At 31.4% G+C, this 12,466-nt stretch overlaps 1 protein-coding gene across 1 annotated transcript; it reads left to right on the forward strand.

Annotated features, from left to right (window-relative positions):
- The first annotated feature begins 3,393 nt into the window (after positions 1–3,393).
- Positions 3,394–11,991, forward strand: LOC134714341 (golgin subfamily B member 1-like). Its single transcript, XM_063575580.1, has 9 exons — positions 3,394–3,462; positions 3,832–3,927; positions 4,407–4,551; positions 4,893–5,053; positions 5,384–5,500; positions 5,754–5,848; positions 7,821–7,954; positions 8,874–9,997; positions 11,893–11,991. The coding sequence occupies exons 1-9, from the start codon at positions 3,394–3,396 to the stop codon at positions 11,989–11,991; spliced, it is 2,040 nt and encodes a 679-aa protein (XP_063431650.1).
- Positions 11,992–12,466: the final 475 nt, after the last annotated feature.

The following is a 12,466-nucleotide window of genomic DNA, read 5'->3' on the forward strand; positions in this document are numbered from 1 at the left end:
AGTAGCCAAAAAAATATCAATTTAAAAACTTTTTTTTATCATGTTTATGAAATTCATTGTTTCATGGTACTCAATGAATTAGTCCCTGTTGTTTTTTTATCTTTACATCAAAATGAAATGTATTTTGTTATCTAAGTTATCTTACAAATAGTCAATTAATGAGTAGTTTTCTCTATTGGTATATTTTTAGCTCACCTGGCATAGCCATGTGAGCTTATGCCATCACTTGGCGTCCGTCGTCGTCTGTCGTCGTCGTAAACTATTTCAAGAATCTTCTCCTCTGAAACTACTTGGCCAAATACATCCAAACTTTAACTGAATGTTCCTTAGGGTATCTAGTTTATAAATTGTATCCGAAGTCTTGATCTATCAACAAACATGGTCGCCATTGCTAAAAATAGAACATAGAGGTCAAATGCAGTTTTTGGCTTATATCTCAAAAACGAAAGCATTTAGAGCAAATCTGGCATGGGGTAAACATGTTTATTAGGTCAAGATCTATCAGCCCTGAATTTTCAGATGAATCAAACAACCCATTGATGGGTTGCTGCCACTTAATTGTTAATTGTAAGGAAATTATGCAGTTTTTGGTCATTATCTTGAATATTATGATAGATAAAGATAAACTGTAAACAGCAAAAATGATCAGCAAAGTAAGATCTACAAATAAGTTAATATGACCAAAATTGTCAATTGACCCCTTAAGGGGTTAATGTCCTTTAATGACAATTTTTCACAATTTGTTCATCATATTTGCTTTAAAAAATCTTCTCCTCTTAAACTACTCAACCAAATTCAACCAAACTTGAACTGAAAGATCAGTAGGGTGTATAAAATAAATTTGAGTTTTATTTTCTATTTCGTCAAAAACATGGCCGTCATGGCTAAAAATAGAACACGGGGTAAAATGCAGTTTTTGGCTTATATCTCAAAAACTCCAGCATTTAGAGCAAATAAGACAAGAAGTTAAAGTATTTATTAGGTCAAGGTCTACCTGTCCTGCAATTTTCAGCCGAATCTAGTGACTGGTTTTGCAGGTATAATGCCCCTGAATTGATGATTTTAAAGAAATTTTGCAGTTTTTGGTTATCTTGAATATTATTATAGATACAGATAACTGTTAATAGCAAAAATGTTCAGCAAAGTAAGATCTACAAATAAGTCAATTTGACCAAAACTGTCAGTTGACCCTTTTGGGAGTTATTGGCCTTTATAGTCAATTTTTAACCATTTTTTTGTAAATCTTTATCTTTTACAAAAATCTTCTCCTGAAACTACTGGGTCAAATTTTACCAAACATAGCCAGAATCATTGTTAGGCTATCTAGTGTAAAAATTGTGTTTTGTGACTGGGCAAACCAACGAAGATGGCTGCTATGGCTAAAAATAGAACATAGGGGTAAAATGCAGTTTTTGGCTTATAACTCAAAACCCAAAGCATTTAGAGCAAATCTGACAAGGGGTAAATTTGTTTGTCTGGTCAAGATCTATCTGCCCTGAAATTTTTAGATGAATCTGACAACTCTTTGCTAGGTTGCTGCCCCTAAATTGGTAATTTTAAGGAAACTTTGCTGTTATGGGTTATTATCTTGAATATTATTATAGATAGAGATAAACTGTAAACAGCAATAATGTACAGCAATTTAGACTCAAAAATAAGTCAAAATGACCAAAATGGTCAATTTGTCACGGAATAGAAGTTCCTTCATAAATGTAATTTCCAAATGGTAAAAATATTTTGGAATATAACTTCCACAGGAATAAATATTACAGTAGATGTTCCTTAAGGAATAAAAAGTATAGAATATTTATTCCATTAGGTACAGGTATTATGCCATTGTTTATAATACAGTTTCCGCTGGAACTTCTGTTAGGTGGAACAAATATACGTTGACAAATTGACCCCCTAAGAAGTTATTGTCCTTTATGATCAATTTTTAACAATTTTCATAAAATTTGTAAATTTTTACTAACATTTTCCACTGAAACTACACGGACAAGTTCATTATAGATAGAGATAATTGTAAGCAGCAAGAATGTTCAGTAAAGTAAGATGTACAAACACATCACAATCACCTGAACACAATTTTGTCATGAACTGTCTGCTTCCTTTGTTTAATTCACATATACCAAGGTGAGCGACACAGGCTCTTTAGAGCCTCTAGTTTCATTTACATCTAATACATCTAAATCAACATTGTCTGTTGTGGAATCCCTTGTCAGTAAGTGCCAAAATTATTTTGGTGTCAACTTCCTTTTACCTCTTTAATGCAAACACCTGTGAAAACCAAACAAAACGCAAAGTCTTGTGGATGTTCAGTTTGGGCAGGTGTCACTGTAACGGGTATATATAAAAAAAGAAGATGTAGTATGATTGCCAATGAGACCAAAATGACACAAAGATTAACAATTATAGGTAACTGTACAGCCTTCAACAATGAGCAAAGCCCATACTGCATAATCAGCTATAAAAGGCCCCGAAATGAAAATTGAAAGCAATTTAAACCAGAAAACTAACGGCCTTATCTATATAAAAGAAATCAATGAAAAGCAAATAATTATGTAACACATAAACAAACGACAACCACCGAGTAAATGGCTCCTGACTTGGGACAAGCACATTCATACATAATGTGGCAGGGTTATAAACATGTAAGTGGGATCCCAACCTCCCTAATCTGGGACAGTGGTATAACAGTACAACATAAGAACGAACTATAAAAATCAGTTGAAAAAGGCTTTACTCTGTCTCATCAGATGGACAAAAATACAAGCAAGTTCTTTCTTTCAGTAATATGTTTTAATGTCAATATGAATTACAATGTATGTTGATTTCATATTCAGAATAGAAGAAATAGATACTAGTAATCAGGATCATTATGAACAAACTATTAAAGAATTAGAAGAAAAACTTAGGAAAGCACAGGTATACTTCTTATTCTATATCCTTACTAGTAAAAGATCATTGTATACTTATGTTGTATGAATAACCTTACTTTTAACTTGAAATTATAACATCCATAATATATATCATTGTTTTGTGTTTTGCTGCACGTGCTTGTTGTTAGCATTTAGAGTTCATAGTTAGGCTATTGAGGATCAATACTTAGTCACATTCAAAAAGAAGACAGCAGCAAGCAGATAAAGTTTTCCAAAATTGTGTTATTAAATATATTTATTCCTGGATAGAATATTGTGGTGAATGTTTTGTAAGTTTCCTGAGGTAGTTACCCAGAGAGTTAGTTAAAAGGGTCCTTATTTTCACCTACAGGATGTGATGTCTGAGCAGTCTAAGGCAACAGCAGCCAATGCAGAGGCTCTGAATAATCTACTGAAGAAACTGAAGTCTAAGGACGAGGACATACAAGAGTTGAAGGAGAGATCTAATAAAGAAATGTCAGATCTCCATAACAAACTTCAACAGTTACAAGCAGAACTTAATAGAAAACAACTAAGTTTAAAGGTAGGTCAAGTTTTCATGAATTATTAATAAGTTTTTTCAACTGTTTGTCAATATATAACAGTCCAAAGGCATTTCATAGTTTTGTTTAGGTCTGAGAATTATCTTTTTTTAAAGAATTTGGTATCGGCAAATGGCAGAATTGTCAAAATCTTCTAAATTTATTCACATATTGTTGAGTCTGGTTGATTTTGATCCAGGCATATGATATAGATACTTTTAAAGGATGACTGAATTATATTAAAAAAAAAGAAACTATTATAGCAACTCAGATTTATATCTAATGATTATATAGAAATATTAGCTAATAAGTCTTGTACTAATAAAATATCAAATTTATCGACAACTTTAAACTGATTTTGTTTTATTTAGAGTTCAGAAGACCAACTTATTGATATTGAACAGGATCACAGACAGGGCATAGAAAAACTTGCTGGAGCACTTAAGGATAAGGACAAAACTATTGAGGTAAGAGGGAGAATGTAACCAAGCTTTTTAAAATTGTTTGTGTGTGAAGTTCATAGGTCGTTTTCATTTCTGCGCATTATTTGTTGATGCCCATAGTTGTCTCATTTTGATCTGAGTCACAAACAAGTTTTCTCAAACACTGATTTGTCAGAACTGAATTGGATTGATGATTAAAAGTTTCAATATGCATCTATAGTGTACCATACCAGTTCATTTTTTTTTTAAATTGTTGAAAAAATAGGGGTTGTGTATTTCAATGATGGCTTATATCAAAATTCTTGAACATGTCCTGGATATATTAATATTTTAGTGTTGGCTTAAGAAAAAAAATCTGTGTTACTATTAACATAGAGTGTATATGATTTTAATATGTGTTGCTTGTCAATTTATGCCAGAAAAGATAAGGAAAGATAATAGCAATTTCACAGGCAGTTGTATAAAATGACAACAAATAACTATAGATCTTATTATTTATGTAGGCTTTGGTAGAAAGTTGGCAGGAAAAAGACAAACTAATCAAAAGATTACAGCAGGTAACTGCAGCTTCACGTGGAACTATAATGGATAATAACAGGCTTAGAGATGAGGCCGATGAACTTAGGAATCAGTTAGCTAAGAAAAAAGGTATTCACAATATAGTTTTAGTCTTAGTGGGGTTTTTAAAAGAAAAACTAAATTAAAAATGTCCTATTATAGGACTTTCATAACTGCCTATAAGGTATGGGTTTTCCTCATTGTTGAAGGTTGAACAGGTTGAACTTATAATTTTTTTGATCTTCATCATTTTGATTGCTGTCTCATTGTTAAATATATATAATCATATCACATTTTAAAGTGAGATTTATTTTATGGAGATCATTGATAATTTTTACCATAAAAATGAAATAGAATGTTTAACAGTTGAAAGACTTGCCATTAAATGTTATCATTTGAAAGAAACTTAATCAAATACTATCATTTCACAGATGAAATTAGCGAATTAAAGCTTCAGTTAGACAGAGATGGATCAAGGAGTCCCAAAGCAGGATTTCATGTAGCCTTAGAGGAACTGAAACTTCAATTGGCAGTTAAAACAGAGGCTCTTAAAGCTGCTAAACAAACAGAAGAAGACTTCAGGGAACAAATTGTAAGTTGGAGTGAAAAACTTTGTTAAACCTATGTGAAGCTTTAATTTTTGACAGATGGGGCATTTAGTGTAACCATTGTCTGTTGTATGTATGTCAGGACGTCCCAAAATAAGTTTGTGTTCACTTACTTAAGTTTGCCTTTACCAAATGTTAGGAAATTATACACAATGCTAATTCCCATAAATTTTATAAAACACAGTTCAAATTTGGATGGAGTCACTTTTACAGTTCTCAAGTCGAAAATGTATGTCTTTATAACAGTATCAGGATCACTTTTAATTTTATTAGCAAAAAGTATGTTATCTTTCATTTTGTTTCTAATTTTATAGAATTCTTTACGAAAGCAACTTGAATCGGCTCACCAGAGTATGAAAGAAGTACACACAACAGAAAAACAAGTGTACTACATGAGAGACAACTCTGATGGAAATGGACATTCTGACCAGGTTAGAATTATCTCCCTTGGAATATGTATTTATTTATTCACTGAATAGATCTTTATAATAAACATTTATGTATTAAGTTTAAATTTGGTAGAAGATTAAAGAAATTATCCAGGATGTCAAAATATTCAATGTGTTTTTTATATAAAAAAATAATGAAATTCTTAATCAACTTTCCTTGAAATATTAAGTATGGTTGAACTAAATTATAAAAAAAATAGGTTGTTCAAGGATGATATGTGTTTTCTTTTCACAGTACCAGGACTTCATACAAAGAGAATTGAATGAGTTGCAAAGGATTCAGGAAGCTGAGAAACAAATTCTGTTGGATCTAAAGGAAAAATCAATGTTGTGAGTACTTTATTATTTTTATTGCTTTCAGACCCCTCTATAATGTAATTGTTACATATAGAGCCCATGTAAGTCAAACATATTCTTTTTGAAGGAGACAATTTTGAATTCCATATTCCCAACACACAACTGATAAAAAAACTGATTTTATTCCTAAAAGTTTATTAACTTTCAAATAGAAAATAATATGTTTTTGACAATATTTAATATTATAATTCTTAATTCTCAATGTCAATAAAAAAGTAAAACAAGATTGAGTTACTGTTTGTCTAAAGGAACAAATATTCCACACACACAGACCTGCCAACTTTTGAAAATCTCTATGGGGGATTTAGAGCGCGACAAGATTTTTAAGGGTTACAATTTTAGCGACTTTTTTGTGAGCATTGTTTTTTACTCCTAAAACAGTCTAAGTTCTCTTCTTTTTTCTGTTGGTATACTAATGATGAGCTTATAGGCCTTGATTTCTTTTATTTGCATGATTCTTGTACTATTAAATTATAAAATTGACAAAATAACTGAAGAATAGAGAAAATGGCATTAAAAATAAAGGATTCAAAGTAGAGACCCACCCCCTTTTCCCCCTCCACAGACCTTTTCATCTATGAACCTTGACTAAAAACACCTAAAACTGCATGTCCTAATGTAAGAAGGATGCAGACAGATTTTGATTTAGTCTTACTCATGGTCTTATCAGTATCAATGAGAAAATGGATAAAATTTGAGTTATCTTTCTTTGTATTCAGAGGTGCTCTTACCGGCGGAGGCTTATACAGTAACACAGTAAAAGTGTATACAAAATGGCGTCGATTTTAAATCAACAGACACACGATGTCTGGTTTCAAAAATTAAACAGATTTCAAGATAAACGATGTTTTCTTGAGAGTTCATTAGAGTTCTCATCTTTCAATTAATTATGATTTTGCTGTGGAACTACGGCAAATGTTTCAAATTGTGCTTGTATGATGAATTGATTATTAAAAATTGAAAGGCTGTTTGACCAAATTTGTGTATACAAATTAATTTTGAGGACTGTTACGACCCATTATCTAATCTGATTACATACATCCACTAATTATGACACCTGTTGTGACTGTTGATTAGCGTAATGGTCATTAACTTGTCATAATATGTCCCCAGGTAAAATGATTGATATTTTTAAATTGATCAGAAAAATCGGTAAACAATAATTTTTTTGGGTATATTTGTTGAAAATCGGGATTTTGACTAATTTTACCACCCCGATATCGGGATTCGGGTTGAGGGGTAAAAATCGGGATGATACCGCGAAAATCGGGATAGTTGGCAGGTCTGGTCTGCACACAGTACATTTAAAGGGGATTAATTATGTTGATATTTAATGGAATATTTTCATTTAAATCATAATTTGAATTAAAATATAAAATATTTGATTAAAAATGAATTCAGCTTTGTAGTAGTCAATTCACTAGTGTGAGAAATTAATTAACTGGTTAAATTAAATTTTACAATCAAAATTAAAAATGTATCACAATAATTTAACTGTTATAGAGGGGGTAGACCTGACAAACTTAAAGGGAAAGATAATTTGTCTATTTAGGAAAATAAATTATTATACTAAAATAGTTTTTAAATGCATCAATACAGGAAAATTATTCATTAAAAAGAATCAAATATTAAAACTTATGTAGATTTTAAAAGCAGCAATTTTATATTCTATAGTGAATAATTCTTAGTACCCTTCTGAAACCCCTAATGATTTATAAATGAGGGGGAAATCTAAATATGCTATTAAGCCAAATATGTGGTGAACTGTCCATTGGTCAATAGATTTATTCCAATTTTTCTAATGCATGTCCACCTGATTGTGTCTGAGGTTATGGATTAAATCTTGAAAACTAGGAAATAAATATTTTGATAATCCAAACATTTCTTATTGACAAATGTTTTCAACAGCTGGTATACATTTTTAGAGAAATGTATTATTTTTCAGTGAGAAATCACACAATATAGAGGCTGAATTAGCTGCAATACAGACACTGAAAAGAGAATTAGAAGCTGGAATTCAGAGGAATAATAAACTACAGCAGCAATTGGAACAACAGAAATCCAGGTCACCCAGGAAAGGTAACTCTTCCCTTCTCATACATTTCTGGATTGAAAAATATGTGGTTTTGAGATATTTTCATTGACACTGATATACAGTTATGCAGATATTTTTTTTTTGTTATTGTCGAGTTGATTTATTTTATTGAGGACTGAAATTGATTTGTATTAGATGCTGGTTAAAAAAGTGGAAGAAACAGGATGTCACCGTTGATATGGTTACTGTTCATATTACTATATCTTTGATTGCTATTATATTCTTCTATGCAATTTTTATGCCTCACCTACGATATGAGAGGGGCATTATTTTTTCTGGTCTGTGCGTCCGTCTGTTTGTCCATACGTGCGTCATTATGTTCGTCTGTGCATCCTTCCGTGCGTCCATCTGTCCTGCTTCAGGTTTAAGTTTTTGGTCAATGAAGTTTATGATGAAGCTGAAGTCCAATCAACTTGAAACTTAGTACACTAGTTGCTTATGATATTATCTTTCTTATTTTAAAGCTCAATAGGACTTTTGACACCAATTTCATGGTCCACTGAACATATAAAATGAAAGTGGGAGTTTCAGGTTAAAGTTTTTGGTCAAGGTAGTTTTTGATGAAGTAGAAGTCCAATCAACTTGAAACTTAGTACACATGTTCCCTATGATATGATCTTTCTAATTTTAATGCCAAATTAATTTTTTACCCAATTTCATGGTACATTGAACATGAAAATGATAGTAGAGTGGGGCATCCGTGTACTTTGGACACATTCTTGTTATGCATACTTCAGAAGAACATAATTGTTTGATTTTTTCAAGGGAAACAGAAGACCTAATTATGTTTATGCTTCCTTGAAATTTTAAATGAATACTTAAGGGGAACAGATTTTTTTAATTTTTTTTTAAATTTACAATATGTGAATATGGGAACAGTAGAACTTTTTTTAATGATTTCAGGATCCAAGGATAGTTCACAGGATGACCATTTTGACATGGAAAGAAGATTCAGTGACCAGTCCAGTGATACTGCTAATACTTCTGACTCCAGACGGTCAAGTGACACCACTCCACGTAATCAAGATATTGAAGTTCCACAACATTCCTACTCTTGGCCATTGGTCCAAAATAAAAAGCCACAGCTTCTGAAAACCTGGTCGCCATCATCAACAGATTCTGATATTCCTTTGAATCGTCAGAGCTTGTCAGAAAAGTCTGCACCTATGTTGAGAAAGTTTATTCGTCAAATGAAAAATCAGTTTGACAAAGCTGGGAAAGAAAATGATGAATTACGCCGTAAAGTAGATGGTTTTGATAGTCGAGAGATTCCAGGTAGAAATGATAGTGATGTAAGTAGTTTACCCATAATGCATTTGGAAATAGAAAGACTGACACAGGAATTAAGTGTGAAAAATGAAGAAATCAGGAAACTCAAATCGAGCATAGGCTTTGCTGTTGATAGTATGGACTTGAATGATGTACCAAATTTAACAGACTTGCAAAATGAAAACTTGAAATTGAAAGTACAACTTGGTAATCTTGAAGAATTGAATATGCTTCTTAAAAAGCAGATTGCTTTAAATTCACAAAGTGCTAGTCCAGATATTCTCAAAAGTCTTTTGATGGAAGCTAGAAGCAGATTGCAAGCCCTAGAGGGCAAACTAGAAGCTACTGAGGGCACTGTTAGACTAGCTAGAGGCAGATTGCAAGCCCTAAAGGGCACACTAGAAGCTACTGAGGGCACTGTTAGACTTCAGACCAAAAAGATGAAATATTATCGTAACTTATTAGAAGAAAATGGACTAGTATTTAAGAGTCCTCTAGGAATTCGCTCTAACAGTGAATCAAACATTGTCATGGCTCTTGGAGGTAGAAACTTGTGTAAGAATAGCCAGACTCTTTCTTACGATAACATTCCTGAATTACTGGTGGACTCACAGACAGAATCTTCAGAGTCTGATTTCTCAGAAAAATACAAAAGTTACGGAAATACAAATAATGTTTCTGAGTTGAAGGACCAGGTCAGACAATTGAAGATAGCCATGTTTAAATATAAAGCTGTAATAAAATCAAATATGTCACAGGTACGTACAACTATTTATTAAGTCATTGTACTTTAAAAAAAAAAAGGATATGTCAATGGCACTGTGCCAAGGTTTTTTCAATTTCTAGTTGTATATGTTTAAAAGATTTAGGTTTCTAGAAAAAAAATTGATTCAGATAAAAATTTAAAAGAGTAATATGCCTTGAACAGGGTTACTTTTTTATTTAGGTTTTGGTAAAAATGGCTTCATAAATACTTTAGAATCTTACATAAATTGTAAAGAAAACAGGATTCTGAAGACACTTTTGAGTGGTTGCGAGACAAAGTGGTAAACGGTTAAAACAGCAATGTCAAGATATTTGTAGCTGTAAATTTTCAACATTGTTTTTAGTATCTTAATTATCATTGTGCATGATTACTTGTTTGCTTGCAAGAGGAACAAAAATGTTTTGATTATATTTTCAGTCTTAGTACTTTTAAAGTATGAGAATGATGCATTGAATTAAATATTCAAACTAAAAGACATTGTTAATAAAAGGTCTTCACCAACAATTATCCGATTTGATGTCGGGTATACTAATATAGTCCAGTCAATCTAGCACAAATTTGACCCTAACCTGAAAGTAATTGCAACAGAAGATTTTTAAGTTTTAATCTTAAGCGTTATACCCCAAATATACACTGAAAAAAGTCCCATAAAACTTACTTGAGGAAGACTGAAAAAATCACCATTTAACATTTTTGTTGAGATTTGCATTGAAAAGGGATATAATTCTTGCAAAAAGACAGAAATATCAATAAAAATTTATACAAAATTGTAACTTTACCGCTTCTATTCATCAGAATGTATTGATTCTTGATTTTGTAGCGCTCTTTAGAGTATAACAAACAATTCTAAAGGTGTTTTCATATATTTTATCAAGCTATAATCTTGATTTCGTAATTCATTAGTTGACCATTTATTGAATTTTTTTAGTTTATGTGGTTAACAAAATGTGGCTCGGGCATATAAAACTTTTGGTGATAAATGATGTTTCATGCTTAAGAATAACATTTCAGCAAGGGTTGGGTCACCGTGACCTAGTTTCATGATACAGTGTCTTGGTTAAGTTGTGTATAGGACAATATTTTCATATAGTCAATTCATAATGACATTTCAAAATGCCATTCCACTGAAACCAAAAAAAAGTATTCAGTAACAAATTAGTCATTGTGACCTATATGTCACATTTGACTGAACTTTATTTCAGTATCAATTGTGGTACATAAATGACACTTTTCTGACGCAATTTATTTTCAACAATTTCAACAAAAATTTGAAATTGTATGACAAGCTCCAAAATTAATCAATTTAAGCTTCCATTAAGTAATGATGAAATGCAATATCTTGACAATTTATATTCTTTTATTTGATAAATACTCTTATTTTAGCCTTATTTTTGACAGATGAAGAGCTTAAACACCCTTGTTATATAGACATGTTAAAATAGTTCTTGTTTCACTCTGAATAAAAGTGTTCAGTTTGGGCGGTATTTTGTTATTTTCTGAGTAAAAAATAACATAATTTATTTTATTTGCAGGACTTTTTTTAAGTTTAATTCTCAATATCAGTCATGTTATCAGTTGTTTTATTGATATGATGAATGAAATTCTCAATATTATTGGTTCTTACCACGAATGTAAAAATATCTTGATTTCTATAAGTATTTACATGAATTGTTTCATTGAAATCTATTATTCATTATTTTTCGGTGGCAATTTGTTTCATAAATCACTGTTTTGATGTTGGCATCTGTTTATAAGAATCATTTAGATTTCTCCTTTTGCGAAAAAATGAATATGCATATCATTATGCTATTACTACAAAAAATATCTTATCCTTTGAAAAGTTGTGTACAAAGGAAAACTATGTATGCCATTTTATATACTTTGCAGGCCAAGGCCCAGAAATTAGAGGAAACAGGTGGTTTTGTAGCTAAACATACATGTCTAAAGGAAAGGATAAGAAAATGTGAAAGAAAGTGCCATGAGTGAGTATTTTAATTACTGTATTAGACTGACAGAGCTCCAGATAAGAATTCACAAATTGGGGTTTTTACCCACCATTTTTTTATACAATTGGGTGATAAAGTTTTTTAATTGCATTATCAATTTCAGTTCACCCGTCAGGTTAATATCAAATTGGGTTTTTCACCACCGAGCTCCTTAATGTATTGGGTTTTTTCATCGACACAATATTGAAATATTTAGGCAATATCAACCCCTTTTTTTCCCATCTATATGTTTCTTTCTTTTTTTAACTGTTTTATTTGGTTTAGAGTTATGATGAGGGTTATTTGCTAGCTGTTTTATTTGGTTTATTCACCGAGGAGCAATTGTAGGTTTAAATTGTGTCCCGTTTCAAACCTTTTGCCAGTTTTGTATTTTCTCACAAAAACGGATATGTGTATTCACAGGCACTCGTCTTATACCTGTATACCTTAAAGTTTATATAATAAATTCTGAGACC

The sequence above is a fragment of the Mytilus trossulus genome, chromosome 4 (genome assembly GCF_036588685.1).
Source record: "Mytilus trossulus isolate FHL-02 chromosome 4, PNRI_Mtr1.1.1.hap1, whole genome shotgun sequence".
In the NCBI taxonomy this organism is placed as follows: Eukaryota; Metazoa; Mollusca; class Bivalvia; order Mytilida; family Mytilidae; genus Mytilus; species Mytilus trossulus.